General features: G+C 52.0%; 8 protein-coding genes across 8 annotated transcripts; 6 read left to right on the top strand and 2 right to left on the bottom strand.

The window, feature by feature from the left end:
* Positions 1–767: 767 nt before the first annotated feature.
* STEHIDRAFT_123195 (endoplasmic reticulum protein) lies at positions 768–2,226 on the bottom strand. The gene is made up of 6 exons (XM_007306454.1): positions 2,164–2,226; positions 1,925–2,080; positions 1,668–1,802; positions 1,459–1,582; positions 1,267–1,372; positions 768–1,134 (listed from the first exon to the last, which is right to left on the bottom strand). The coding sequence occupies exons 1-6, from the start codon at positions 2,172–2,174 to the stop codon at positions 1,031–1,033; spliced, it is 636 nt and encodes a 211-aa protein (XP_007306516.1). The 5' UTR covers positions 2,175–2,226; the 3' UTR covers positions 768–1,030.
* Positions 2,227–2,964: 738 nt separating this feature from the next.
* Positions 2,965–5,746, top strand: STEHIDRAFT_100433 (cysteine proteinase). Its single transcript, XM_007306453.1, has 11 exons — positions 2,965–3,176; positions 3,244–3,270; positions 3,323–3,358; positions 3,417–3,521; positions 3,586–3,611; positions 3,680–4,014; positions 4,138–4,258; positions 4,344–4,458; positions 4,547–4,702; positions 4,797–5,241; positions 5,313–5,746. Exons 1-11 carry the CDS (start codon positions 3,045–3,047, stop codon positions 5,582–5,584), a joined length of 1,770 nt encoding a protein of 589 aa, XP_007306515.1. The 5' UTR covers positions 2,965–3,044; the 3' UTR covers positions 5,585–5,746.
* Positions 5,747–5,960: 214 nt separating this feature from the next.
* On the top strand, positions 5,961–9,437 carry STEHIDRAFT_82301 (Adaptor protein complex beta subunit). The gene is made up of 9 exons (XM_007306277.1): positions 5,961–6,038; positions 6,128–6,226; positions 6,315–6,703; positions 6,760–7,337; positions 7,418–7,583; positions 7,640–7,831; positions 7,895–8,071; positions 8,579–8,763; positions 8,842–9,437. Exons 1-9 carry the CDS (start codon positions 6,005–6,007, stop codon positions 9,263–9,265), a joined length of 2,244 nt encoding a protein of 747 aa, XP_007306339.1. The 5' UTR covers positions 5,961–6,004; the 3' UTR covers positions 9,266–9,437.
* Positions 9,438–10,540: 1,103 nt separating this feature from the next.
* On the top strand, positions 10,541–14,184 carry STEHIDRAFT_82300 (glycoside hydrolase). Its single transcript, XM_007306276.1, has 20 exons — positions 10,541–10,748; positions 10,818–10,965; positions 11,037–11,071; positions 11,157–11,209; positions 11,272–11,292; positions 11,380–11,429; positions 11,531–11,673; positions 11,747–11,813; positions 11,902–11,975; positions 12,039–12,168; positions 12,266–12,309; positions 12,390–12,488; positions 12,560–12,636; positions 12,750–12,916; positions 12,980–13,030; positions 13,114–13,177; positions 13,241–13,306; positions 13,374–13,382; positions 13,459–13,519; positions 13,608–14,184. The coding sequence occupies exons 1-20, from the start codon at positions 10,668–10,670 to the stop codon at positions 13,788–13,790; spliced, it is 1,623 nt and encodes a 540-aa protein (XP_007306338.1). The 5' UTR covers positions 10,541–10,667; the 3' UTR covers positions 13,791–14,184.
* Positions 14,185–15,040: 856 nt separating this feature from the next.
* STEHIDRAFT_112776 (uncharacterized protein) lies at positions 15,041–16,885 on the top strand (the record flags this gene model as incomplete). The annotated part of the gene is made up of 8 exons (XM_007306452.1): positions 15,041–15,176; positions 15,275–15,287; positions 15,339–15,570; positions 15,651–15,753; positions 15,857–15,989; positions 16,058–16,169; positions 16,278–16,385; positions 16,427–16,885. The coding sequence occupies 8 exons, from the start codon at positions 15,041–15,043 to the stop codon at positions 16,883–16,885; spliced, it is 1,296 nt and encodes a 431-aa protein (XP_007306514.1).
* A 493-nt stretch (positions 16,886–17,378) lies between these two features.
* STEHIDRAFT_148453 (ras GEF) lies at positions 17,379–24,549 on the bottom strand. Its single transcript, XM_007306451.1, has 6 exons — positions 24,246–24,549; positions 23,013–23,166; positions 21,016–22,930; positions 18,715–20,946; positions 18,325–18,643; positions 17,379–18,266 (listed from the first exon to the last, which is right to left on the bottom strand). Exons 1-6 carry the CDS (start codon positions 24,484–24,486, stop codon positions 17,917–17,919), a joined length of 5,211 nt encoding a protein of 1,736 aa, XP_007306513.1. The 5' UTR covers positions 24,487–24,549; the 3' UTR covers positions 17,379–17,916.
* Positions 24,550–25,188: 639 nt separating this feature from the next.
* STEHIDRAFT_61242 (histone chaperone) lies at positions 25,189–25,762 on the top strand (the record flags this gene model as incomplete). The annotated part of the gene is made up of 2 exons (XM_007306232.1): positions 25,189–25,291; positions 25,353–25,762. Coding segments are annotated over 2 exons (513 nt in total), but the record flags the coding sequence as incomplete, so codon positions are not given.
* Positions 25,763–26,849: 1,087 nt separating this feature from the next.
* Positions 26,850–27,589, top strand: STEHIDRAFT_23907 (histone-fold-containing protein; the record flags this gene model as incomplete). The annotated part of the gene is made up of 3 exons (XM_007306204.1): positions 26,850–26,888; positions 27,152–27,281; positions 27,423–27,589. Coding segments are annotated over 3 exons (336 nt in total), but the record flags the coding sequence as incomplete, so codon positions are not given.
* Positions 27,590–27,919: the final 330 nt, after the last annotated feature.

Here is a 27,919-nt window from a genome sequence, read left to right as displayed (position 1 = left end):
ATGGGAATGGAGACTTCCCTTTCATATGTCAACGGCTGGAAGGTGCATAGATAACAGTCTTGACTGCTCACCTCACATTTCACGTCTAGTCTTGTCGACTAATCGACTGATGATTACCTTACGGGATTCAACGTGTTTAAAGCGACCCACACGCGGCCTCTCGATCAACGGTACACCGCAAAGCCAGGTCGTTCATGCGCTCTTCTTTATCATACTCGACATAGTTATGGGTACCCTTCTTCCCGCTACAAAGAGGATGTCACCAACGTGTTTGCAGAAAGGAGGACGGAACGCACCGGGCTGTCTGCTGGTTCGCTCATGGGAAGTAAGATCCGGTTCAACTCATATGACGAGATGTCTAAGGTTAACTTCTGAGGGTCATCGGACAACACCTAGATACCCGCTATTCCACTGCTCAGCAAGGAATATTTTCTTCTCCAGCTGCTATCGACAGTCCTCTATCTCGACCTTGATCGCAGAGCATAGAGGCGCACAGTGACATCACTGCCGTATCCCACCAACGTTAACCACGCAGACATGAAACGGCGCTGTTTCTCACAGGGGAGCGTAAATAGAGTCTTTGGAAAAGCTAACTATATATGACTATCAGCATGGATGGGGGCGAAATTCAAGACACTGACACTGACCTAACCGTCAATGTTGTCGCTGTCCAACACACATCTAGCAGAAAGACACAGGATCTTCGCACTGGAAGAGCAAGTATATGGTCCAGGCCTGTTGATGAGAGTAAGCAAGCCCTGTGGTGGACGAGAGGCAAGAATACATTGATTCGGGGGTTGAGCCCAACAATTTGAACATAAAGTATACGGCACATTGATCAGATATCCCTATTATGGATTGAGACGCCCAACCACGACTTTCCCCGCGATGCTGTCTCCATCAACACATTGAAACAGCCCACGGTCCGACGTCGTCCATTCTTCATCACAAGTCAACGATCACCACTCACTCAGGAAGTTGAACAACCGAGATGATCCGAGAGCGAGACGGTGTTTCGTGCACGATGAATTTAGTCTACACGCTTGTTCGATGTCTTGCCAGTCTCCTTGTTGTACTGCTCAGCAAGCCTGTCGTACTCGGCGGCTTGTTGTGCGGACTGCTTCTTCAAGGTTTCTAAAGATGTGATAACGAACAGCGGTCATTACTATTTCCCATCTGACACACGAGCAGAACAGACACAACGTAGTAGACGGTGAGGTAGACGAGATGGATGAGGGGGTAGTGAAATATAAGGCAATAACATACCAAAATCACGGCCAGACTTTTGGGACTCAGCAAGCTGACGTTTAAGATCCTCGATTTGCTTGGACTGGTCGCCGGAAGCGAGGTCGCCGCGCGACTTGCTCGAAGTCTGGACACAACCGAGACAAATGTACACCATGTCATCAATATCCGTTCAAACGAGACACTCGTAACGAGAAAGAAATGACAACGTACGGCGTTCTTCAGTTTGCCATATTCTTCCTGGGTGTGAATGAGTTCTTGGATAATGTAGAATGTGCGGGTGAGGACAAGGGAGAGGAAGAGACAGAAGCCGGTGAGGTAGGTATTGCGTTGGGCGCTTTATTATGTGATGCATCGCAATCAAAGGCGCAGCAGCTCCGGTCAGCATCAAAAGGTATACGTGGTCAAGTCGCATTACTTACTAGAATTTACGAGCAGCAAAGTTCGTCTCTGTGCGAACGTCCTGCATACCCGACGCTCCGGACTTTGCGAGTTCGACCTCGCTCGTCACTCTGAACATCCTCTGCGTTGCATCCACGAACAAAATGAATATAAATCTATAGTATCACCAACACGTTTATCAAAACGCGATGACGCGGCACGAAGGAAATAACACGTCAGCGTTCCGCTTTGACATGCGTGGAGCGGGGACAGGGACAACAGAACAAAGGCGACGAACATGAATGATATTTTGAGTGCATAGGCGACTTTCGCGACGATTTTGCTTTCCGAGAGGAAGTGGAAGAGCTTCTTGCGGATTTGATAGGGCCATGGCATGACAAAGATGCAGAAGGTGACCATCTCGGCCGCGAGTAGGAGGAAGGTGAGGGAGTAGCTGCAACATAGAACGGTGCACGCGAGCACGATGAAAGTCAGTACTTTCTGTTTTATATTTTCAAAATAAAGCTGAATACAAACTAGATCGTCATTTTGTGCGTTCAATGGGACACAATTGAGGTGTTGAGGTTTTGGAGAGAGAAGCGAGGAGAAGAGGTTGAGATTGATGAAGAGGCGCAGAACCGCCGCGCACTGTTTATACGTGTCTTTGCGGCGTGACGTCACTCAACCTGGGGTGCCACACAGCCAAGTCGAATTTCCATTTTCAAGCTGGTGCCACACATCACTTATTATAATAAATTGAGCCCGAGACGAATTGTAGTCGAAATATTACTCTCGGCAGTCGCAAAAGAAAGCACATATCGTAGACGTAACCGAAAAAAGAATAGGTACATCATGAACGGTAAGCATCCAGTACGTGAGATTAAGTATAATACTTGCACATGAAACCCCTGCTAGCGAACTGACACCGTCGATTCAGAATCGGGTGCAAAAGAAGAAATTTGGTCATTATCCCCACGAGCAAAGAACAATGGCTTATTCCACTCGCCACGATACGTGCACGACGGTGCTGAAGATATTGACACCTCCTGGATGGCTATCTGCTCTGGCATCACGGGTTTATCAGCGTTCAGAAGCTGCTAAACATCAATATCTGGAGTGATTGTGAGAGTGAGTCGTAGGATTTTGACGAAAGACCGAATCCCGTCGACTCATCGTCGAGGTCAAGGTCTAAGCTTTCAAGAACGTTCAAGTTCGCCGCTGTTCTTATGGAAAGCCCCTAACCCTAAGTCCCACGCCACCAACGAGGACGCGTCACGTCTTTGCAAATTGCCACCCAACGAAGAAGACGCGGTGACGCGTTCGTCTTCTCCATTTTCCTCCGTCTTACTTTGACGAGCTCAGATTACTGCTTTTCATCATCGGATTATAGAGGATATCTCACTGTATCTTTGAAGAAAATGTCGACGTTGAATGTGCATATCAAGCATGCGGGGAAGGTGTACGATTTGACTCTGGACACAGCACGGCCACCATTGGCTTTCAAGGAGGAGATCTACCAGAAGACTGGTGTGCCGATGGATAGGATGAAGGTGGGCCGGGTTTCTTCACTGTTTCGTGCCTATGGTGATTGCTTATATCGCCATTATAACCTCATAGGTTATGGTGAAAGGCGGGATGCTCAAGGTTCGTCAGTCGGGTTGGGCCACACTCGCTGTATGTTGACTTTGAAGTGCAGGATGATGCAGATTGGAAAAAGATTGGTCCTAAGGAGGTACGTTTGATCCTTCCTGCCTTTGAGCTGCATTGCTCACTAATGCGCCACTCCACAGAACCAAACCTTTATGGTCATCGGTGCCGCTGGAGAACTTCCTAAGCCACCAGAAAAGCCGATTGTCTTCCTCGAGGATATGGACGACGCTGAGCTTGCCAAAGCAGTGCGTTTATCCTTTCTTTTTTGATGAACTGCATTAATTGATGGACTTGTCGTCGATGGTTTAGCTCTCCTTGCCGGTCGGATTGCGCAAGTCAGTGAACTCCTTTGAACTCGCTTGACTATCCTCCTGACATCCTCTTTCTCCTGTCTTACTCCCAGTCTCGGCAACACATGTTACATGAACGCGACCGTCCAAGCCTTGCGTGCCATTCCTGAACTCCAGGCAGCTCTTAACGCGTACGTTTTTTCTTTCCACGTTCTCCACACAACGATGTTTACTCAATCACACCTTCCTGCTTGCAGATCTACACCCTCAGACACACTCCCGCGTTCTCTTCGTGATCTATACAACACGATGTCTAATACAACAGATGGTGTCACTCCCTTTAGCTTCCTTCAGATGCTTAGACAAGCGGCTCCGCAGTTCGCAGAGCGGGCTAGGGGCTCGAAAGGTGGAAATGGGATTTTGGATATGGGAGGGTACGCTCAGCAAGGTGAATTTTTCTCTCTCCTTCTATGGAATGTGAAGCACAGGCCACTGCACCGCTGTAACTTTCAATTTGAGCGTATGAACGAGCAAAGGACAACATGTGCTCATTCTTCACCTCTGCTTGTAGATGCGGAAGAATGCTGGACTGCTCTCGTCAATTCTCTGAAGTCGGTCAAAGGTCTTCCTGGTCCCCTCGCACACAACAACAACTTCGTCGAGCAGTTCATGACCGGCAAGATGCGCCGCGAGTGCGTATACTTTCTTCTTCTTGATGTGCCACAATTTTGATGCACTGACACTTACTCTATACGTTGTTGCGGTTCGATAAAATAGGCTTAAGTGTGACGAAGCACCCGACGAAGCACCGAGTGTCACGACCGAAGACGTCCTCAAGATCGAATGCAATATCTCTATCTCGACGAATTATATGCATACTGGCATCATGGACGTGCGTCTTTCCCTCCGTCTCTTTTCGTCGATCGAGCTTTGGACCCGTGCTCATCCTCCTTGGGTGATGTTGTCCATGGATCGTGCAGGCTCTGGACCAGAAGATTGAGAAGCGCTCCCCGACGCTTAACCGCGAGGCCGTCTACTCTCAAAAGTCACGTCTGGCTCGCTTACCGGCATATCTCGCCGTACATATGGTGAGGTTCGCGTGGAGGAGAGATATCAACAAGAAGGCAAAGATCATGGTACGCCTTTTGAATCTTCCCTTCCTCTGGCTTTTTTTGCTGTAGCGCTGACTCTTCTGCATCCGTGAACCTGACTGGTGATGACAATGTACAGCGCAAAGTCAAGTTCCCGACCGAATTCGACGCCCTCGACCTCGCCACGGATGAGCTCAAGACGAAACTCCTCCCTGCATCCCGCCGTCTGAAAGAGATCGAGAAAGAGCGCGCTGAACGCCGTAAAGTCCGGAAACGTACCAAAGAGGCACAAGAGGCTCAGTCAAAGGCTGCTGCATCTGCCTCTGCCTCTGCCTCCAATGCGGAATCGGCAACTGCGACGACTACGACGACCGCTCCTGATGGTGGGGACGTACAGATGGCTGAGGGTGCAGCCACTGTGGATGCGGATGCGGAGATGGTGACGGGCGAGAATGCTGTGGAGGAGACGATGACTGAGGAGGAGAGGGCGAGGGAGAAGGAGAGGAGGGAGTTAGAGCAGTTAGTTGATCCGGAGGTGAGGGATGATGTCGGAAGTAGTGAGACAGGACTGTACGAGCTGGTTGGTGCGTACTATCATCATCCCTCTTCTGTGCCTTGTGCTCCGGACTGAATACTTTATTGTGGTTTGCACTAGCCATCATAACCCACAAAGGCGCTGCCGCCGACGCAGGGCATTACATCGGCTTCGTCAAACGATCCGTTTTCCATCCCTCCATCCCTGCGGCCTCTTCCTCCTCCTCCGCACCAGGTGTGATAGGCGGTTTGGAGGAAGGTGACGAGGATTGGTATAAATTCGATGACGAGAAGGTGTCAGTATTCCCGGCTGAGAAGTTGGGGACGTTGGATGGAGGAGGGGAGGACGCGAGTGCGTATGTGCTGTTGTATAGGACGAAGTCGCTGGCTTGAGCGTGGAGGCCGAGATGGTGGTAGTAGAGAAGTGGAAGGGAAGTGGCGAGGTCAAGGGATCGAACAAGGCAGGAATGATTTGGAGTGTGTACGGTTTCTCTGTTGTATGATGTTACAAGCTCCTTAGTTCTGCATGACGGAAATGTCATCAGTATACGGTTTCCCGTCTCCTCTCATTAGTGTTTGTTTAAGGATAGCTTAAGAATCATCCATGAGAGTATGCTTGACAGTTTCGACGATGTCGCATGCGAGCCAAACCGAGGTCGTTCTTTGTACGATTGCCACAGTGGCGCCAACATGCAATTACATAAGCTGCCCCATCCAATTCGTGGGCCACAATCAGCTTTGAGCATACGCACTCTCGACTGTTCCACTACTTATACTCTACTTCCGCTCGTTTCCTTTGTCTGACTGCCCATCATGAATGTATTTGCAAGGGCAGCCCCGAAGAAAGGTCGGGAGATTCACCGTCATCTCCAATAACCGTTGCTAACGCGCAAGCACTCCCGGAATCCCCTCTGTCAATCATCTTTGACTACATAGGCGAGAACTTCGAGCTCAGAGCTGACCTGAACAGCGAGTATAAAGACAAGCGGAAAGATGCTATCAAACGCGTCATTGCGAACATGACCGTTGGGAAGGGTGCGTTCCATTACCCCAGCATCCTCAGCGTCGTTTCTGACCTCCGTGGGACGGGATGATGGACATCTGTACACTACCCTTTGCATAGATGTCAGTGGTCTCTTCCCTGACGTGCTCAAAAATATGCAAACCGACGACATCGAACAAAAAAAGCTCGTCTACCTCTACCTCATCAACTATGCTAAAACCCAGCCCGAACTCGTTATTCTCGCCGTCAACACCTTTGTCAAAGACTCGGACGACCCGAACCCGCTCGTCCGCGCGCTCGCTATCCGGACCATGGGATGCATACGCGTCGAGAAGATAATTGACTATCTGTGCGATCCGTTGCAGAAATGCTTGCGGGACGATAACCCATATGTGAGGAAGACGGCGGCGCTGTGTGTGGCGAAGCTGTATGATCTGAAACCCGAGCTGGTGCTGGAGAATGGGTTCTTGGAGCAGTTGCATGATATGATATCGGATAGTAATCCTATGGTGTGTGCACTTCATCTCTTTCTGACCGGAGCAGATGAGACTGAACAGAGTTACAGGTCGTGGCGAACACCGTCACAGCGCTCTCGGACATCCACGTTGCCGCCACCGCCGTACCCTCCTCATCCACAACTCCCGACCCCGCTCTCTTCACCATTACTTCTACCATCCTCAATAAACTCCTCATCGCACTCAACGAATGTTCCGAATGGGGCCGTGTCGCCATCCTGTCTGTCCTCGCACGCTACACCGCCACGGACGAAAAAGAATCAGAACACATTTGCGAGCGCGTCGTCCCTCAATTCCAACACGTCAACGGCTCTGTCGTACTCGGTGCCGTACGTGTCATTATGATTCACATGCGGGGCGTACGCCGCGAGGAGCTCGTCAAACAGCTCGTGCGCAAGATGGCTCCGCCGCTTGTTACTCTGTTGAGTAGTCCGCCGGAGGTACAGTGGGTGGCTCTCAGGAATATCAACCTGTTGTTGCAAAAGAGGTCGGATATTCTGAGTAACGAGATGAGGGTATTCTTCTGCAAGTATAATGACCCACTCTACGTGAAGGTGGAGAAGTTGGACATTATGGTGCGGTTGGCGGGGGAGAATAACGTCGATGCATTGCTTTCTGAGCTCAAGGAGTGCGTTAGTTCCTCTCCCTCACATCTCAATCCCAACATCCACGTCGAGTAGCTACTGACTTTGAGGCGGCGTTTGGCAGGTATGCGTCGGAGGTGGACGTTGACTTTGTGCGGAGAAGTATTAAGGCCATTGGGCAGGCGGCTATCAAGATTGACGTAGCGGCCGAGCGATGCGTAAACGTCCTTCTTGACTTAATTGCTACACGGGTCAGCTATGTGGTGCAGGAAGCTGTGGTTGTCATGAAGGTACCCTCTTCGAGACATTGGGCCATAACCATACCGCTAACCTATACGATCTCCAGGATATCTTCAGACGATACCCCTCAACGTACGAAGGTGTCATCCCCACATTATGCGCCAACCTTGAAGAGTTGGACGAACCAGAGGCGAAAGCGTCGCTCATATGGATCATCGGAGAGTATGCGAATAAGATCGATAATGCGGATGAGCTGCTGGGTATTTTCGTCGAGACATTTACGGAAGAGTCGTATTCCGTTCGTTCTCCCCTCGCCTTGGCGTCAGTATCGATTTGACGTGTCACTTGTGTTTCACTGCAGGTTCAACTCCAAACTCTAACAGCCGTCGTCAAGCTCTTCCTCTATAAACCCGACACATCACAAGGTCTCGTCCAAAGCGTGCTCAATACTGCGACGAAAGACTGTGATTCTCCGGATGTGAGGGATCGGGCGTATATTTACTGGCGGCTACTATCTACGGACCCAGGTGCTGCGAAGGTGCGTGCTATGTTCATCCTGCATTATATCAGAAGTCTCCACACCACACGTCCATGCCTGTATATGATATGCCACTCCATTGCAATCACCGTCATTACCGCACTTCCCATTTCTCCAGAGCACAAGTGCCTCGGTGATCTCGGCTCCTCGTGTGCCACGTATATTTTCATCTCCACTTTTACTGTCTTCCTACCCCCTGCTCTCCTGTCGCTCTTTTGGTTTTATTTTGGAATTGGCGGGAAAAATACGGATCGATATCTGTTCTTGCGTCTGATCACGCCCCGCTCTGTTATTACCCCACGCTAACTTTATCTCCCTATTCCTATTTTTACCCGTGCACCTTCGCATTCTGACATGCATCACAACATGGACCCCGTGTACCATCCCACCACCCTCACGCTCGGAACCCTAACTCCATCGAAACCTCAAAATCCAACTCAAATCCCGAAATAACCGACCCACCCTCACGCGCACATCGCACACGGAAATACAAAAACACGAAAACAGAGCGTCGTCCTTGCGCACCGGCCACCAATATCGCTCCCGCAAACGACCGTCTCGCCCGTACTGCTGAACGAGCTGATCGGCGAAATCTCGAACCTGGCGAGCGTGTACCATAAGCCTGCTGAGACGTTCATTGGGTTGGGAAGGGTCGGTGCCGAGGCGGTTGCGGGGAAGAAGGGTGGTGCCGAGTACGTTTTCCTCTACCTTTCATTTCCTCAAATCGTCCGTCAACTAAGTCTGTGATTTACTCTTGCAACACGATACAGCCCATCCGACGACCGCGCCGCCACACAAAAAGCCCTTCAAACCGTCGCCGCAGGCCAACAAGCCGAAAACCTGCTCGACTTCGACGACGAGCCCTCGTCGCTCGACGGAGGCGGGCTTGGCTCTCAGCCTACGGGATTGGCGGCCACGCAGGTGCAGGCGCTCACGTCGACGCCTGCGGCGGCGAACTTGTTGGCCGGGACGTCGAGCAACCCGTTGGACGATTTGGTGTCGATATTTGGGAGTACGGGGATTGGGAGCGCTCCGTCGCCCGTTAATGGTATGAATAGCATGAATGGAGGGATGGGTGGGATGGGGGTTATGTCACCGATTTCGACGCAGCAGGCGCCGATGCAGAGTAATGGGGTCGTTTCACCGACGACGGCGACGCAGAACCCGCAGGAGGACCTGTTGGGTCTTTTCTAGTTTGAGGGTAGACGAGCTTTTTGTTGGTGTTTTTTTTTCGATTTTTCTGTTGTTCGAGAAGTGGAGATTTGTTTCACGAAGTAGGTGTTTGGATGTTCGGTTTGATGGCAAATGGACGGAATTATTGATGTATCCTTGCTGTGTAATGTTCTTTCTTTCTCTAAGCTCTTTCTTCGTCTTGATACCACACAAGAGCAAGAGCGTGACAGTACAGTTCGTTCCGAAGAGCGAAGATACGCACTTGAGGCCTAGAAAGCAAGTCTACCTCACATAATTATGGACATTGAACCAACTGCAAGCGGACAACTCTGACGAGGCTCTCCGCAAACTGGCATTCTCCGGAAGGGAAAGCGAGAAAACGAGCCATCCCATTGGCTCACGGCCCCGACGGGCCTCGGACTTCGTGGCGAGGCGATCGTCGTTCTCCTTTTTAGTCCATTTACTTGTCCAACTCGAACTCCATCCGTTCTGCGTCACACTATCTGTCACCACGCTTGTCTTTCTGCTTCGGGTGCGCTGTGTCACCGAGAAGGCCACAAGAAACAGCGGGATCCGACCTCGCCACTGATGCTTTATGCGATGTTTCCACGGGCAGCCAGCGAGGTCCAGGTCGTGTGATAGTCGTCTTGGGCTCGTGAGCTTCGATAGACCCTCAGGTAGCGTGTGGTCCTCTTCCAGCTCTGGGAACCACTCGCGTTCTGCCATTATGGATTATCATCTTGAACCTTCGACAGCGTCATGGATCAACTGGCAGATAACCGTGGTGATCTTGAGTGGCTTCTTCCTGGGTCTGTGGAGCCTAGATCAGGAAGGAAATGGCTCAGGATGAGGCTTTTTTTGGCAAACGGTACCAGGGGATGGAAGCATCAGGGGAGGCCAACTGCAGGAGATGGAAGCTTGTAGCGCAGTCGCTGGAAACGAAGAGGGCGACGGAAACAGACGATCCTTACGAAGTCCATGCAACTTTTTCCGATGCCAGTGGCAGCCTTCTGTTCGGCCTGCCTGCGAGGCGAAGCGATCCTTGGGCTTGTGGGACATCTTCATTCTGTGAAGCGACGTGATCAAATCTTGTGCTCAGGATAACCTTGTGGTGTATTCTTGGCTAAGAGTGTGAGTGAGTTTGTTTGATTGTAGGTGTCACTTGAGTCTCTCCCGCTCGGGTGTGGAGGGGGCTTGCTTCGGATGACATAGTGGATTCGACCGCCTCTACGACCCGGTTCCTCGATCAGTTACGAATCTTATATATTGCAAGGCGGACGTGACGCTCGTGTTTACCCCCCTTCCTTTCCTTTGCCTCTTGCTCTCGTCGTCTCTGCTTGCCGCTGTTCTGCTGTCCCAGTCTTTTGTCTGGCCCTCATTAGACAAGTTTTCTGATACAAGACCGCTTGCTTCACTCATTATAATGCGAACGTCAGCCGCTCTCGCGATCGGCTTCGCGCCCTTTGCAATCGCGCAGACATACCAGATTTGGGACGTTTGGCAGGTACAGTACTGTCAAAGCGCTCTTGAGAAATCACGACTGAGGCCGCTTTCTTTGATATGATCATTGTAGACCACATGGGACCGTACGAACCTCTACACGAACATCTCACCCAGCAGCCCCATCAACTTCGGTTCTCCCGGCGCCATCGGTTCTGCGGATATTGAAGTGGACGACACACAGACATTTCAGTCGGTTTGGGGCTTTGGAGGATCATTGAGTGCGTCTTTCTAGCTTTGATTCCCCTGCAATTGGTTATTCCAATGCTGACCGTGGCGGGCTGTATTGAAGCTGATTCGTCGGCGCAGTTGTTCAATCAACTCAAGGTTTGTTCTCTGTGGTAGTGACGTCATAAATAGACATGCACTGATGGCTGTGGTTGTGTGGTGTGTGGGGATTTTCTTTTTGTAGAGCACGAGTTCGAGCAACTATAATGCGTTGTTGGAAGCCATGTTCGACCGTACGTTCACTTTTTTCCCTTCTTTTCCTTTTGAACATAAGTGCTAATTACTCTACCTTTAGCTACGGATGAAGCTCAGTCTGCCGGGTAAGCACATAAACTCAATTATTCTTTGCCCATACAGCTTGTGGGGAGAGACATCAGACAACAAGCATGAATGCCATCTCCTTTTAGCTTGACATTCATTCGCGTTCCCCTCGGCGCGTCTGACTTTTCGGCCAGCGGTGAGTACCCAATCCATCCCCATGTGGCACGCCACATCGATCCTTCACTTCGACAGTCTCACTCGCTGATCTTTGCTATCTTGAATTTGACGATCAAAAAGACTACAGCTATGACGACTCTTCTGGGGACACCTCGCTCAACAGTTTCAGCGTCGACAACGCGCCATCGTACCTCTTCTCGACGTTAACGGACATCAAGGCGAAGAACCCGGGTATTCGGATCATTTTGACGCCTTGGAGCCCGGTGCGTCGCTTTCCTGTCTCTGGGGTATAATGGGTATCGGTATTGACGAATACGAACACCGTCGGTGATATAGCCGGGGTGGATGAAGGGCAGTGGAACGATGAATGGCGGAAGTTTGACGACGAGCTTGGTTAGCACTTGTATGTCGGACTCTTGGCATTCTATCCCCATGCATTGTTTCTACGAAATACTTGATATGGTTTATCTTTATTTATTTGTGTTTTATAGACGCGAACTACCTCCTCAAGGCCGTCCAGGGTTTCACGAGCAAAGGATTAACGCTTTATGCTATCTCCATCCAAGTGCGTAATTTTTACCCTACTGAGTCCCGATGTACGGAAACTGAAACTGTGGTGTGGGTGTAGAACGAACCTGAGAATAGTAACGATACGTATCCGACCTGTACGATGCCTGTGTCCGTGATGGCCCAGATCGGGACGGCGCTGAGGACGTTGTTGAACAATAACGGGCTGAGCTACGTTAAGATCATAGGATGTAAGCCTATCTCTTGGAGGTTCTTCCCTCTTCGTGTAATCCTTGTCTGCGGATGATGACTGATGATGATTTTGGTGATGCTCGTGGATGTACGCAGATGACCATAACTGGGACGATGCTGCGGGGTACCCCGTCCAATTGGTGAATCTTCGAACATTCCATTTCCCAGTTTGTGGGAGTGGATTGGTAGTCGAACGGTGACAATTTATATTTTACCACAGATGCAACAAGCAGGAGACGCATTCGCCGGTGTCGCCTTCCATTGTTATGCAGGCACGGTTGACGAGCAGGACGATTTCCATACACAGTATCCAACCAAGGTAACGTACTTATTTACATTCACATTTTCTCGGTGTACGCCATTTAACTGAAGGACGCTTGTGTTACGTAGGAGATCTACTTCACGGAATGCGCGAGCGAGTTTGACAGTGACTGGTGGAGCAACATCAAGTGGTTCATGGACAACCTGTGCGTCTTTCCTCCACAGTGTCCCGTGACGCGACCTACCTCCGTATTACTTCTATTAACCTTGTGCCTTGTCTTTTTAATCTCGATCCTTGGACAAAATATGTACTCAATAGCTGGATCGGCGCCATCGAACATAACTCGCACTCTGGCCTTATGTGGAACCTCGCCCTAGACGGCTCTGGTGACCCGAAGCTCCCTGGGACTAACTCGTGCGGTGGACCTGGGTGTAGGGGCATTGTGACGATCAATTCGGATGGGAGCTATGAGCTGAACGAAGAGTGTGAGTTTCCACTCCTCCGTACCTGGATGACTCCGAAAGTGACGATTCGTGTGGGATGTGCAGATTATAGTATGGCGCAGGCGTCGAGGGCGATCTTACCTAGGGACTCTGGAGGTGAGGTTCTCACTTCCTTCTCTAGCCGGATTGGTGACTATAGCGGTAAATACCGACACTGATGGAATGGATTCTCTGTATAGGTCCGTGGGGGAAGCGCATCGGGGTCACTGTTGGTGGGACATTGAACTGGGCTTTGAGAGTCGGGTAAGTTTCTTTCTGTCTGGTAGATTGTTTATGACGCTCTTGGCTGATGCCAGAGGAACACAGAGCATATGTGACGGGCCGCGTGTCATCGACGGATTGGGAGAGATATTCGCTTGTTGTGATGAATTGGTGTGTTGGGCTTTCCATTTTCTTTGAGTTGGCTTCTGTACACGAGCTCATTCTGTGTTGTCTATAGGGATGACAGGTCAGTCGATATCCGACTCGTGGCTCACCCTCTGGGTCATCTGCAGTCTGTGCCTGATGTTATAAATTTCTTGTAGCGCGTCGACGACTTGGAACCCTGTACCTGTGACAGCGACGATTGAGTTCCGCGATACTCAGGTACGCCGCTCTCTCCATATCTCCTCCATCTACGCCACTCTCACCTCCCCTTCCTGATTATTCCTCCTGACCCTATCATCGTTCGCAGGCCACATTCACATTCCCCGTCGGCGTGACCACACTCTGGTGGTACGCCCCCGTGACCTCCGCTAGCGCCAACGCCAACTCCGACTCTGACTTCGAAGCGAACAGCCAAGCGTTCAACGGAACGTTCTGGGCGGAACATGACGGGCAGGAGTCCATGGGGAGGTTTCAGCGGGACCGGGATTAGGCCTTGAGTGCAAGTCGGATGAGAGGAGACGATGCTGATGATCTCGTTGGCGGATGGCGGTCAGCAATGATATGATGCTCTGGGGTTTTGGTTCTATATTCTTGCTGTCTTTCTTTGAGTTTTCATGCTGGGAAAGTTGTACGATATTGTGATCATGAGGTGGTCCGGTTGTAGGAAGGAAGGAAGGAGGTGGGTTGATCCCAGCAATAGGCACGGAATGGGAACGGCTCGTCCGTTGAGCTCTCCTTTTTGTTTGGTCTTTGTTTGGTACTACTTTGAATTGTTGTTGTGTTTTTGGTTCTTGCGTTGCATTGCCAGTGCATTATTCACGAGTTACGAATCACGATGCCATAACGTTTACGGTTGTATATAATATATCATGGGCGTTTACGAGGATATGGGCAGTGTCGATTTTTCGAGAGGTTTAGTGGTAGTTGAGGTTTGTTCGGCCCTGTCCGAAAGTAAATGAGAAAGTGAGAGTGAACGGAACCAAAAGGGTGGTTCTGAATATTCAAGTTCCGACCCGGGCTAGGCCGAGAACTTGAACAGTCGTCGCCAGACTCGCCACCGTCATGTCCCCATCTAGCGACGAGCAGGGCATGCTTTTTCTGTTATTTCTGGTCTCAGTACAGTTATGGTACCCTATGCAGAGTCGAAATGTCGCACTGTCCTTCGAATCCTCTCCTCAGGTTCAATGGCATCACCACTGCTGTGAGGTTGCTCACTCGGAACTACTCTCCGGAAATATGTCTCTATCGTCTCGGTTCCAGCATGAAAACTTGGCTCAAGGTGATATCAGGCCGGACGCGCAGACGGAATAGAAGTGGGTGTAGATGTGAGCTCAGGTTCATAGATTCTCTGATTCGGCGTTCGGTTATACTGCTCGCTCTGGAGTCCAAGGTAACCTAAGTACGGTCAAATGGCCGATGTTTCGAGCGTCCTGCTTTTCGCTGTGAGCCTGTGACGTGTTTCTTTCAACTCCTCAGAATACCTTACATGAAACAGGAGCTGCCAACCTTAATCCTGACAGATACCGCGTGTCATGAGCAAGCTGGTCGACAGATCTTAGCGGTCACTCCTCATACCCACTATGGATCACCTTTTTGATCCTACATTCCGATTATCATGGATCCGGAAGCCAGTGATGGCGTGTCATTGACGACTGGTCGGTCCAAGCTCCGGAGCTATCTATATAAACAGAGGACAGGCCAGTGCAGATTATTTCTACTGTTGTAGCCATCGTTCATGCCATGTCCTTAAATTGCTCTGCCACATTCACGAATGACTGCTTTGGCCTCTTGGATAATATACATGTCGACAACCAATACTTTGTGTCCGTTCTATGGATATACACGGCCGTGATAGGGGTGGAGTCTGCGCTATACGGTTAGATTCGTCCAGGTGCCTTCCGCTCGAGATTTTTCGCTAACATTGGCCTTCCTTACTTTGGCCAGCTCTGTCTGTATCTTTGTTTATCGTCTCAGTCTATCTGCTCTGGTGAGATACATCGGCATCCTCCTTGGTGGAAAATTCTCACTAAAAATCTAGCGTCAAGGGCTTTCGTACGAGGATAAACACAGTCTTAATTCTCATATCGGCGCTTATGTTCGCAATCTCCACAATTCACTACACTGCCACTGTGGTAAACGTGGTCGCATTTAAAAAGGATATGGAGAGCTCTGCCAACGATGATTGGGAGCTGTTCTATGGAGCGCCGGTTGCTTCGACCTCGCAGTACTACGAACCACGTAACGGCATAGCGCAAGCAACATTACAACAGGTCTTGCCTATTATCAATGCATGTATTATAATATTATACGCCACTCATCTCATCGTCCAATACTCTAAATGATCCCTTAGTTCATCTGCAGTGATGCGGTTGTACTGTGGCGAGCTTGGATACTGTGGGGTAAAAGCCGCAGAGTTTTCATGTTGTCGGTCGTCTTTGTGGCTTCAACAACCGGTGTGTGCCTTTCCGTCCAAAAAACACATCCGTCTCAGTGAGACAGCCTCCGGTCGGGTCACCATCTAATTACTCATCACCATCGAATACCTTCCAATCACAGTTGTTTCTGTTGGAACGGGTATATCATGGTTCATACACATGGCCAATATGTGGATCACCGGAAGGGTCATCTTGTGGTCATTCTCTCTGGCCACAAATATTCTCGGTACAGGCTTGATCGCATATAAAGCGTGGTGCGTGATTCCTTGTATGACCTCCCGAAAGTCAATGTTCGAGATAATTCAAATCTTTTTATTGTTAGGCAGCACAGACGAAGCATGAAGATGTATATCGCAGGGGCAAGTCGAATGACGATAGTCGAGACGACCCTTGCCCTGCTCGTTGAGTCCGGCGTCGTTTATTGCTGCGTCTGGGTATGCGAAATATTCTTGTCTTTTCCTGATGTAATTTCCTTACTAGCACCAACCAAACTGACAAAGGGGCCTTTATACACACCATAGGTTATATATATAATCAGCCAGGCAGACCCGTTGACGTCACTCCCCAGCGCGTATCCCTTCTTGCATCTCAACGATACACGGACGCCATGGCTTAACCAAGTCTTCCCATGCATCCTCGTCCAAATTTCCGTAAGTTTCCCTTATCCATTGAATTGTCACGCAGGGAATAGCTTAGGGTATCCGTCATTTGGATTGACCAGGGAATGTATCCTACCGCCATCACTGTCCTCGTCGCTCTGCAAAAGACAGCATTTGACATCACGTCCTCGGTTCGTGAAACACCGACTCAAGCCATGGAGTTTGCGACTGGGCCCAATCCGAATCTGGTGGCCACATTTTCTAGCCAGTCAGAAGTGTCGCGCCGACAAACCATGACAGTGGCTTCGCGGGATACTATTCGCACGCGAAGGACGACTCTTTCCTCCTCGACCATACGGATCGGAATTGCGCCTGCTACCGGCATGCAGCGGGATGATGGCGAGTCATGTTTGAACTTTATGATACCATCCGAGGATGTAGAGTCGCAGTACATGGAAATGAGTGGTGGTACTGATGAGCATCAGTCAGGCTTGACCGTCAGTATGGGAGATCGGACGGTGCAGAAGATTACAGCTAGTAAACAGAGTTGAGAGGTTAGATGACTCGTGGACACGTTCATGGCACTTCAAGTTTCTGTGTAGTACTGTTAACATATGGTAATAAATTAGCAGGACTACAGTTTAGATAGCAAAAGTCACTTTCTTTATTATAACAAAGGGACAGCGCACGGTTTGGGGCAGATGGGGGTTCACGTTCTTCTTCAGCGGAAATGACACAGATGATCGAGCGCCCGATCTCCTCCGGCGGTCTACCGCCGCGGAGCTCGAACGAACATATAAATGTGATATACTTCCGCTTCGCCTCCGGATGTTAGACAATTTGAACATTTATTATATTCCACTGGCACACCACACCAAGCCGTCATCTCAACAGACAGACCTCAGCGTTCGTGCGCGACTCGACTTCAGTACTACAAAATCTCACGACTACCAAACAAAAAAGAAAAAACCATCTATCCACATGATTGATATCGTGACTTCGCCGCGAAGTAGTAGTAGTAAGAAAAAAAGGGGAAAGAAAAATAATAACACGAAAGCAATGACACTGTAACATAATAGACTGAGGGAGGATTCGGAGGGCGGAGACTGCTGATGCACCGCGAGGACTAGACCGGACGACTTGGGTAAATGGATGAAATCAAGGAGGAGTGGAACAAATGAACGGAAACGGAGGAGAGGAGGGGAGAACTGGAAAAGGAGTCCATAGGGGAGATCGTAAGAGGGGAGAGCAAAGAAGATGAGAGGTATGGACAGATGGTAGAGGACAAAGGACAGAGGACAGAAAGCGGAGGACGAGGATGATAACGATAACAACGATGGTTTGGAGACTGGGTACTGAGAGCGAGAGCCGATCCGTGGAATGGGTTGGTGAGGGGGAGGACACGTTCGTCGTTAAACCAAAAAAGCCCAAAGTCCATACACTCACATCCATGTACATACCCAGCCAATACCCTCCCATTATGACACCGAAGCCAGACTTCAAACGTACAATAAGTACACCCACCCACTCACAACCACAACGCAATATCCACGCGTTCCAGCGTTCTCGTCCTATCCTCTAGTCAATGAGGATACATCTGATACGCCCTCTGCAACGTATCCTGATCAAGTCCCCTCAACTTCAGGCATTTCTGGAATAGTTTACGATCAATGGGGAACTGGACGCGACTCGCCAGATGTTGGCCAGCAACGAGCGCCTTGATGGATCCAGCGATGAGTCGTTGCTTATGGACGTTGATGAGCGGTTCGAGTTGCATGGAAGGTGGCAGAGGAGCGAGGGTGGAGAATACGTCTGGGTGGGCGGGGTGGATGAGGTTGCCGTATTGATCTACGCCTGAGGCCTCGTTCGGTGCCGTAGGGTCGATAAGATCCGGGAGCTGGCTGAATCGGTGTAGAGGGGAGAGGTATATACCTGACAAAAGAAGAAATGCAATGAGCGTAGAGCATAGGGTGAGGAAGAGTCAACATACCGATGAAGGGAACACACGACTGAGGTTTAGCTGGCTTCAAGTCTGACGTCGCCCGATGCCGGTGAGTATGGTTCTTCGCAGGCGCCACAGGGTCCTCAGACACAGTCGCCTTTGCGTCGTCCGACATCGCCGCCACGGTATTGCGAATATGAACGAAATCGTCCGTACTGTCCGTGAACGCTGTGAGGTCCTTGAACATCCGCCGATTGTACACGTTCACCCGATGCCAGGACGTGCGCATCACCTTCGTGACCCATTCGCTGCGAAGGCCAGCGATGATGGCCACCAGAGTACTGTAGTTGTTCACATTGTAGCATTTCTGCGAAACACACATCCCTATTAATTGCCGTCCTCGTTGCATAGATAAAAACAAGAATAGGTAAGACTCACCCAGGCGATACGGATGAACTTCCCCACCAGCGCCGGCCGGTCCGCGGGCGGTGTGAGCACAATCTCCGACAACACAAAATTAGCAATGAGGTTAAATCTCCCTCTCGTCGCGACCAAAGCGCTCGTCTTGTACCCCCCGCGTCCCTCCGCCTTCCACCTCGCCCTATCTTTCAAAAACTGTCCCCAATCCAAAATATTCGCCTCGTCGATCAGACCGACCCATTCCGCCGACACGAGCTCCTCGAACTTCACGCCGAGGAACAATTCCCGATCGATCATGGTGAAATGTTGTGCGAGTTCGCCGGCGCTGTGCGCGTGTACCCAGGAGCGGTGATATTGCGGGATCTGTGCGGAACCGAACTTGGATATGGGGGGAGTGAGGACGGGAGGGGACATGGGCGTTGCTTCTGGGGAGTGCGTGGGCGACAAGGACAGGACTCTGCTCTGCAAGATTTCGATGGGGACGACGTCTTCGACGTGTGGCCGGGCTTCGCTTCCAGGTGTGCTGACTGCCGTAGTCGGGATGGAATGAGAAGTTTGCGTCGCGAGAGGCGTCACGTCCTCCGATCCTTCATGCCCCGGAGCCAACAACGACACCTCCGATTGCACAGACGATCGGACGCGTAAATTCGACGGTTCGCCACCACCAACGTTCGAGGACGACGAAGCGCCGCCGTTCAAGTCGTGGTGGTCGTACGGATACGGCTCGTTAACATCGTCCGAAAACTCCGCAGAAAACCTCGGCGCCTCGTCCGTATAGTCTCCCGCATCCATACGGCCCCTGATCGCCCTAATCCAATTATCCACCTTCGACTCCTTCTTCTTCTGCTTCTGTGGGCTCATCTGTCCCTCGAGCCTCTTCAGCGCGTCCTCGACATCCCCAACTTCATCGTCATCGCTGAGCGAATCCACGAGCGCATTCATTTGCCATTGCTGAATCGTGCTGCCCAATCCACCTCCCGACATCGAAGACGTAGTCGAACTAGCAGGCGAGATCATCGACTCGTGCGACGCGAGGCCCATCGACGAAACGCTATCCCGATTCCGATCCACGAACTCGAAATCTCGACGCAGAGGCAGTCGGCGTGGTGTTTTCTGCAAACCAGGCGGTAACGCAGGAGTCGACTTATCGGATGCAGAGTCGGATAGATCCAAATCGTCAATGGAGACGACGTCCATCTGCCATGAAGGTGGTGGCTGTCGCGCGGACGGAGAGGGTCGAGCGGCAAGGGAAGGATTCACAGAGGCTGCAGGGCTGGGAGGTATCGAATGCGAAGACCGGGCTATCGGTTCGCCGTAATCTGAAGAACCAGAGGATCCGGAAGAATGTCGAGAATGATTGACGGGGCGGAGGGAAACCTGAATATCGGACGAGGCGATGCTTGGGGTAGCTGCACCTCCTGCATAAGTCCCAGCGCTTTCATCCGATGCCTCCGGAACGTCTGCAAGCGATTGAGCATCCGCATCCGCCTCGGCGTCGCCTTCCGTTTCAACGGCGATGACCTCTTCTGCGGGCTCAGCCTCGGCGGCTGAGGGTGCCGTCGACGGTTGTCCGTACGCCGAACCAATCGCAGAGGGATCAGCAACTGCAGTCGAAGTCGAAGGCCTGTTCAAGTCGAACATCTTGAGATACTGTTCCATCCCACCTCGCACCGTAAGCAAATCCCCCGTCGCATTCAACTCGAGATCAAACGCCGACACGTCCGCGCACGGTCCCATCGGCGTCGGCACCGACGACCTCGAATTCAACTGCCGTTTCCATCGTCCTAGCCTTCCAAACGTCCTGACCAACGCCCTCGAAAGTACGTTCGTATGAACGGGTAACGTCGCAGAAGTAGGCATGACCGCCATATTGGCCGAGGCCGTCGGTGCATGATGAAGGATCGCCCTATTGAGCGGCTGCTGCATCACCGCTAACGAAGCCGACGCCGTCTTATTCATCGGTCCACCGTTCAACATGTCCGGATTGACCGCGGCGTCGAAAGCGCCGTTGCCCATGCTAGACGTCGAAGTCTCGTCCGCGAAGAAATCGAGGTCGATATCGGATTCGTTCGAAGGCTGCCGGGGGAGCGCGTCCCCGCCGAAAAGAGGGCCAAAGATCTGAGCAGTTGTGGGCGGAGCGCTCGGTAGAGATGCAGCCGACGGGCGTGGGCCAGACGTAGATGGTCTTTCCCGTCTCGCATGCACCTCTCGGCACTCCCTCACCACCGATATCAGCTTCCGCACCGTACTCTGTATCACGATGAGAATCAGACATCCTGCCCGTGATTTAGAGAGCGAATCGGATATAAAAGCACTCACCGTCGCATCGCTGTGCTTCAAAAGGATCGGGTCCCTCTTCAGCGAGTTCAGCCAACTCGCGAGGAGCAGCCTCAAATCCCGATTCGGCATAAAATCGATCGCGAAGAACGTCAAGAGCCAGTACCGCAACGCCACGAACGTCCTCACCCTCACTATCCTCCTCACCATCTCGTCCTGCTTCGAGCTCGAGCTCGGCTGACCCAATGCCCAATGAAACCGACAAATCAAGAGATGGCAGAGATCGACGGCGCTGATGTACGTGCGATAGGTGAGGAAGAAAATCAGCAGCTCGTCGTAATTCAGGTCGCTCGTGAGCTGCGCGATCCATCGTTCGATCGTGGCCGCGACCAAGACCTTCTGTGGTCCCAGAGGCGAATGCACCCGGACCTTCGGCTGCGTACCGTCGATCGAGAGCGTCGATTCCTTATTGCCCTTCGTCGTGCTCTTTCGGCGCGAGACGCCAGAACGCGACGAGGACAGGTTCGTCTGACTTTCTTGGGAGACGGACAGATGGTCCTCCGGGTCGGGGTAGACTTCGCCCCAGATCACGAACCGCGGGTCGTCCCTCGGCGCTGCCGTCTCGTCCGCATTCGCCGACATCTTGATCACCGTCGTCTCTGTCGAGTCCGCAAACAGCCTATCGAGCAGCGGAAGCCCACGGTACGTCTGCAGAACATCGAACACCTCTGTCGGATATCGCGTGTGGATCTGGGTCTGCACGGTAGGGAGGTACGAAGGATCGGCTGCCCGGGGGGGCGAGAGCGTCTGCGGCCGTGGAGGAGGAAGTGGTGAAGGTGGCGGCGACGGCGAGGCCGCTCCTTCCGGCTCTACTAAATCCGGGGAGGGCGGCGTCTCCTCGATGGTCTGACTCTGTGTGGTCGACAGTGGTTTGAGAGGGGACAAGAGACTGGATCTGCCGATTCGAGAGTCCGGATCTGCTTTAGCGGTCAGCCCAGACTCGAACGACTGCATCTCGCGCAACACCGGCGGGGAGATCAAGAGCGAATCGGACTTCCTCGACGGAGAGTCGAACGTCACCCCGGGTCCGAAAGGCTGCATGACGATCAGCGGTAAAAGTGCTCCTCCACCATCGCTCTCGTCGTCCTCGTAAGACGTAGAAGGCGACGGCGACTCGCTCGAATTATGAAAAGGCGACGGCGGCGCGTTCCACTCCATCACATCCGAAAAAATATCGCCCCTCGGCTGCTTGACCACCTCCGTCGCTGCCATTAAAGTAGACTCCCTACTATCGGGCGCCACCGCGACGCTGGGCAGCCTGGGCATATCCGCCGCGGTGACACTATGCGAGTGCACCCTCGCAGCAGGCGTCGGAGGCTGAGGAGCCGCAGATCCAGACGCAGATGACTCCGCGGCAGGCGGCGCAGGAAGCTGCGGATTCGACCTCGTCTTCCTCAACTTCCTCGTCGGAGGCGATTGGATCCCGTTTCCGTTCCCGTTCGCGTTCGCGTGGGCATGATGATGATGATGTGCGTTTGCGTTCGGCGGGACGACCATCCGGGGCGCGGTGCCTGCCTGTACATGTGCCGGCGTCTGGGAATGCTGCGACGAAGAGGAGGTAGTCTTTGTGCTGGAGAAGGAGGTGCTGGACATGGGAGGGAACCCCGAATCGCCGCGCGCCGGCGGGAAGACGGAGGGAGCGAAGAGCGCCTGCATGCTCATCCTCGAGCGCCTCTTCTGCCGCCCATCTGACCTCGACGACGCCGGTGATTTTTGCGGTTTCGGTGTCTGTGGCTGCGCGCTGTTGCTATTATTGCTGCTGTTGGTGCTGTTGTGGATGTTGTGGGTGTTGTGATTGGTGTTGGTGGTGCTGATGTTGCTGTTCCTCTCGAGCTGCATCGTCGTCCGCTGTTCCGCTTCCTGTCCAGATGCCGCGGGGGCCGACATTTCCCGGTTCCTGTGGTTCGGCGCAGAAGATAAACTTAAACATTGACATACAGGGCAAGAGCGAGCGAGCAAGCGAACAAGCGCGAACTTACCCTACTCGGAACATCTGCTTTCCGTGTTGGTTCACGAACGCGGTTATGGCGTATGGAGAGCGGATCTCCATGCCCACGCCGAGGTAGCGATCGTACCGTTTCTTCAGGTCGTACGCCACCGTCGCTGAAGACGTCTCCACGAACGAGCCGTCCGCTGCAAGTACACAGGCGCCGCAAGAAAAAAGAGACCCCAGAATTAGACACGGAGGTTAGCGAGTGTTCGACGCAGAGAGAGGGTTCATGACGAGAATGACAGGGAATGGAGGCAGGAGACGACAGCCCACAAGGGTATAATTAAAAAGTAGCAGCAGCACTAATCTCGTCAGAAGTGGGCCACATCCATTACAGTCATACAGGAGACGCGAAAGGGGCTATATTGGTTGACTGTTGACACGTACGCCACTATTACGGACCCGATGAGCCCAAACCTTCTGCTCGGAGGTTCGAAGTATGTGGACGAGTACGGTGTGGGAAAAGAAGCCGGTCCGCCACCAGCGTCGATGGATGTGAGAGCACACCATCCGAAGAGAGGCCAGATGCGATTGGAACGCACTACAGCTCGTGCTTGCATCTGCGTGGGCTCTGCGCCTGAAAAGAGGTGATAATGCGAGCCCGAACAGTCCTCGAGTCCTCTGATAGCTCTGCGATACCGCGGAGAGCCTCAGGTACGAAGAGAGTGGCGCGCAAAATGGAAAGAGGGAAAGCTAAGACCGCGGCGGTCGATCGCGCGCCTCTGTGTGCTGGGCAGGATAACATTGAGGCAATTGTGTGGACCCAGGGAGATGGCCAAGGTGGGCTGCCGCGTCTTTTGCGACGAGCGATGAGTAATGCCAAGATGACTCCTTTATGGTCCGACTTCAACTCAAAGGCAAAGCGAGGGGCGGTGGTAGAAAGGGGAAGGTTGTGGACGTCTAATCGGAATCTGCTCCTCCATTTCCCAAGCGTGGCGAGTGCAAGCCACTGACAAGAGCTATTACACGAATATGCGCTCTCAGCAACAGGAGCAACTTCTCGAGTAGACTTTGTGCTCAATACCTCTTGAAAGGGGCTGCCGCACGTTATGTAGGCTACCGAGTAAAATAGAACGGCGGCCGTATCGAGCGCATCGAGTATACGCGCTGTACACGGATACAGCCCAAACAAAACACCCCACACCGCCCCCAGACAAGACGAAAAACGAAGAACACATCCACAAAACACCACATCAAGTAAAAGATTGAAGCGGGGACTCACGTGCAAGCGAAATATCAGCCGCCGCCATCTCAGGCGGCAGATCTCCAAACTCTCCCGCATCCTCCTCGCCACTCAATTCCATGAACGCAAACGAGCTCTGGGACCTGTTCGATGTCGGCGTCGGGATCGGAAGGCGGAGATGGCTCGGACTTTCCTGGAGGCCGGGTGAGGTGAGGACGGGCGAGGACGAGGCGGTGGAGGAGAGGCTCTGGGATGATGATGATTGGGAACTGGGAGACATCTGGAGGGATGTGGGGATGAGAGTGGATACGACGGGGGTGGTGACTGAGGACGAGTCGTCGTCGTCGTTGTCGAGGGGTGAAGAGGTAGTTGGGGGTGAAGACATTGTGGGCTGTAGAATGCGTGTATGAAGGGTATCGAAGAGGCAGGGAGTTTAGTGGGTAGAATTGGAGGCGGAAGATCTAGTAGCACATGGATAGCAAAAAGCCCTAAGAAAGAGTACAAAGAATCCAGGTAGATAGTTTCGTCGCTTGCGTCGCGGGTTTCGTTCGTTCAATCGTCGCGGTGGGGTTCAAGAAAGCAGAAAGGTCGAAGAAGAGTGAAGAAGAGCGAGACAAGTCGGATTGCGGTCCTGCTCAGCTTTGAAACAGATCGCCCGCTGGGACTGGTCTGGGTGCTGCTGAACGTACGGAGAAAGGCAGAAAACAAAAGCGAGCGAAAACACAAGGAATATTCCCATTTCAGATACCCCGACCGAAATGGATCCGATTCTCGCGTGCGCGGCTCCGGGACGCGGGGTCACACCCTCGGTCACCGTGTGACCAGACGCGCTATTGTCGCGTTCAGCCGCGTACGTGTTTCTCTTGCTCCCTGTGCCCTGCCCTGCCATCCTCTCTCTCTCCATCCTTCCTATCCCATCTCACCATGTCCATCGTAACCATCCGGGTAAGCCTGAGCATAATCGGTGCTGATAGCCACATTTACACTCATTTTTCAGAACGTCGAGTTCCTCAATAACCCCGCACGCTTCCTCGACCCATATCACTTTCGCGTCACCTTCGAGTGCATCGCCGCTTTGAAAGATGGTACGTCCTACACTCCCCAACATATTTCCAACACATCGCTTATTTTCCCATCACCCACCAGACCTCGAATGGCGTCTCATCTACGTCTCTTCACCGGGAAACGAAGAGCTCGACCAAGAACTCGACGACTGTCTCGTCGGTCCCGTCCCCATCGGCGTCAACTCCTTCGAATTCGAAGGCTCGGCACCTTCACCGTCCAAAATCCCAACAGAAGACGTCCTCGGTGTAGCGGCGCTCATCCTCACGGGAAGCTATCGCGATCAGGAGTTCGTCCGGGTGGGGTACTACCAGAACACGGAGTACGATAATGAGGAGATGAAGGAGACACCGCCGGGTAAGGTGCAGTTTGAGAGGCTCGTGAGGGATATTAGTACGAAGCCGAGGGTGACGAGGTTTCAGATTAAGTGGTGCGTGTTTTTCTGTTTGGTGGAGTGTTTTCTTTGTGATCAGAGGGTGTGTTGTTTGGGTTGAGGAATTGACGTTGTTGGAATATACGTGTGGTTATTAGGGATGTCGTACCAGCACAAGCGATGATGCAGACCGCATCAGGCGCAGCCAACTCTGCAGCCGTTCCCTCCGCAGACGACCTCGCAGACGAAGACGATCCCATGGGAGAGCCACAGGCCAATGGCACGCCAGCACCATAACCTGCCCTTATATTTCCCGTATTCCTTTGCTTTTAGGCTTGATGCCATAATGTCTGTCGTCTTTTACGGATTAAACATGTCTTTGTAGGCCCCGGACTGTATCTATTATCGTCACGATCTCTTTAACTACCTACTTACCACACAGAGCTAATTGTGGAATACTATATCCAAGGCTCGTTCGCTCTGCCACCAAGTAACTCTAAATCTAACTCAGTGCTGTGGGATTGAGATGGGATCGTCCTCACCACCTTTCACAGTCGAGCAACGAACACGATCCCAAAACCCTCTGAGTGCACATGCACATGTGGCGGTGGCGCAATGCGCATAGAAACGCGCTACATATGAACCACGTGATTCCGTTGACCGCATTTCACAAGGTTTCACTTTCCGCTGATTGGCCCGGCAATCCCCACGCGCCTCTTGCTTTTGACTTCCACGGACCACCTTGAGCCTTTCAGCCACTTTCGCGTCGCGCGTCTTCGTTCACCTCGCTCGACTCTTGCTCATTCCCCTCATACCACCACGAACGCCGCCACTTCGACCCTTGGAAATTAAAGCAAGGCGCTGATTCTGTATGTTCTTTTATGTTGTCCTTTTTTTATGTATTGTCGCGTGAGGAAGGGACGAAGGAAAGAGAAAGAAAGGAGACATAAATCGGCGTGTCTACCACGTTTTCCCCTGTCTCTCTCTCTGTCTCCGTCTCCGTCTTTGTCTTACCTCGCGCTCGCATGATAAATCACTAACATATCCACTTCCACGCGTATCCGGTCATTCAAACACAGACTACCCTTTCACACCTCCACCCCACGAACTCCATAAACTAAAAACTCAAAGAAGCAATGGCACCAGGACGAGGAGGTAAATCCAAGGCGGGCGACGGCGCGAACTCGCAGGCTGCGGCGAATGCGCCGAAGACGTTTCAGACGAGGAGTGCGAAGGCGGGGTTGCAGGTGTGTTTCCTTTTTTCCTTTCTTCCTGGTTTCATTCTTGAAAATGGGTGGCGAGGACGGTGTGGTTCTGCTGTTGTCTGCAATACCTACGTGCCGGACATGCTCATGCTGGGACCCATGTTCTGTTTTCACATCACATCTCGATTCCTGTTCTCCCTCGTCCGAGTACATGTATTTGTGTAAAATCTGAAACGCGAGTGCTAACTTTTTTGGTTTCTGGTTCTTGATTTTTCGGGTGGCGGTGGAACGATTTTTTTCTGTAGTTCCCTGTCGGTCGTATCCACAGATACCTGAAGCAGCGCACGCAGAATAACGTCCGGATCGGAGCGAAGGCCGCCGTTTATTGTTCTGCTATCCTGGAGTACCTCACTGCTGAAGTTTTGGAACTTGCCGGTACGTTTGTGCTTTTTGTTTCTTACCGTCCTCGGTTCTTTTGTCTGTCTACTTCGTCGCACCTGTACACTGACTGACTCCTTACTATCCACCCCCTTTCATTGTTTCACTGTGACGCTATCGATGTGCAACAATCTATAGGCAACGCATCCAAAGATCTCCGCGTAAAACGCATAACGCCCCGCCACCTCCAACTCGCCATCCGAGGCGACGAAGAGCTCGATATCCTCGTGAAGGCGACGATCGCAGGTGGTGGTGTGCTGCCGTTCATCCATAAGAGCTTGACGGCGAGTAAGGCGCAGCAGAAGAAGGAGGCGCAGGCGACGGCGGCGGCTTCGGCTTCGGGTTGAGTTGTTGGTTTTTTTTTGTGTCTAACAGTGGCGGTGTGGTGTGGTGCTCTTGCGTATGTGTTTTCCGTGGGTTTGGGTTTGTTTGTCTTTTCTGCCACTCCTATTACCTTGGTCCGATACACCTCCTTTGGCAATCACGACTTCACCTCTAACTCCTTTGTTTCACCCTCTCCATGTACACTTTTCATCTTCCTCCGATCCTCCACGCGTTTTCATATTCCACGACGGTCAGCTCATAACTCACTTCTTTATTCCCTCAGGATGCCCTTTTACTTCGACGAACCCTTA

The sequence above is a fragment of the Stereum hirsutum genome (genome assembly GCF_000264905.1).
Source record: "Stereum hirsutum FP-91666 SS1 unplaced genomic scaffold STEHIscaffold_11, whole genome shotgun sequence".
In the NCBI taxonomy this organism is placed as follows: domain Eukaryota; kingdom Fungi; phylum Basidiomycota; class Agaricomycetes; order Russulales; family Stereaceae; genus Stereum; species Stereum hirsutum.
The sequence above is the reverse complement of the archived record's forward strand: the minus strand, read 5'-3'. Positions and strand labels throughout refer to the sequence as shown.

Excerpts from the sequence above, each read along its gene's own strand:
- STEHIDRAFT_123195 (XM_007306454.1), bottom strand. Across the intron at positions 1,373-1,458 it reads ATGGCAAACTGAAGAACGCC|ACTTCGAGCAAGTCGCGCGG; the intron begins GTACGTTGTCAT and ends GGTTGTGTCCAG. Across the intron at positions 1,135-1,266 it reads AAAGTCTGGCCGTGATTTTG|AAACCTTGAAGAAGCAGTCC; the intron begins GTATGTTATTGC and ends TCACATCTTTAG.
- STEHIDRAFT_100433 (XM_007306453.1), top strand. The coding sequence starts at position 3,045 with ATGTCGACGTTGAATGTGCATATCAAGCATGCGGGGAAGGTGTACGAT. Across the intron at positions 4,259-4,343 it reads ACCGGCAAGATGCGCCGCGA|GCTTAAGTGTGACGAAGCAC; the intron begins GTGCGTATACTT and ends TCGATAAAATAG. Across the intron at positions 4,459-4,546 it reads TGCATACTGGCATCATGGAC|GCTCTGGACCAGAAGATTGA; the intron begins GTGCGTCTTTCC and ends TGGATCGTGCAG.
- STEHIDRAFT_82301 (XM_007306277.1), top strand. The coding sequence starts at position 6,005 with ATGAATGTATTTGCAAGGGCAGCCCCGAAGAAAG. Across the intron at positions 6,227-6,314 it reads GAACATGACCGTTGGGAAGG|ATGTCAGTGGTCTCTTCCCT; the intron begins GTGCGTTCCATT and ends CCCTTTGCATAG. Across the intron at positions 7,584-7,639 it reads AAGCTGTGGTTGTCATGAAG|GATATCTTCAGACGATACCC; the intron begins GTACCCTCTTCG and ends TACGATCTCCAG.
- STEHIDRAFT_82300 (XM_007306276.1), top strand. The coding sequence starts at position 10,668 with ATGCGAACGTCAGCCGCTCTCGCGATCGGCTTCGCGCCCTTTGCAATC. Across the intron at positions 10,966-11,036 it reads GGGCTTTGGAGGATCATTGA|CTGATTCGTCGGCGCAGTTG; the intron begins GTGCGTCTTTCT and ends GCTGTATTGAAG. Across the intron at positions 12,489-12,559 it reads ATACACAGTATCCAACCAAG|GAGATCTACTTCACGGAATG; the intron begins GTAACGTACTTA and ends TGTGTTACGTAG.
- STEHIDRAFT_148453 (XM_007306451.1), bottom strand. The coding sequence starts at position 24,486 with ATGTCTCCCAGTTCCCAATCATCATCATCCCAGAGCCTCTCCTCCACC. Across the intron at positions 20,947-21,015 it reads TGAAGCACAGCGATGCGACG|AGTACGGTGCGGAAGCTGAT; the intron begins GTGAGTGCTTTT and ends ATCGTGATACAG. Across the intron at positions 18,267-18,324 it reads GTCGTGTGTTCCCTTCATCG|GTATATACCTCTCCCCTCTA; the intron begins GTATGTTGACTC and ends TTCTTTTGTCAG.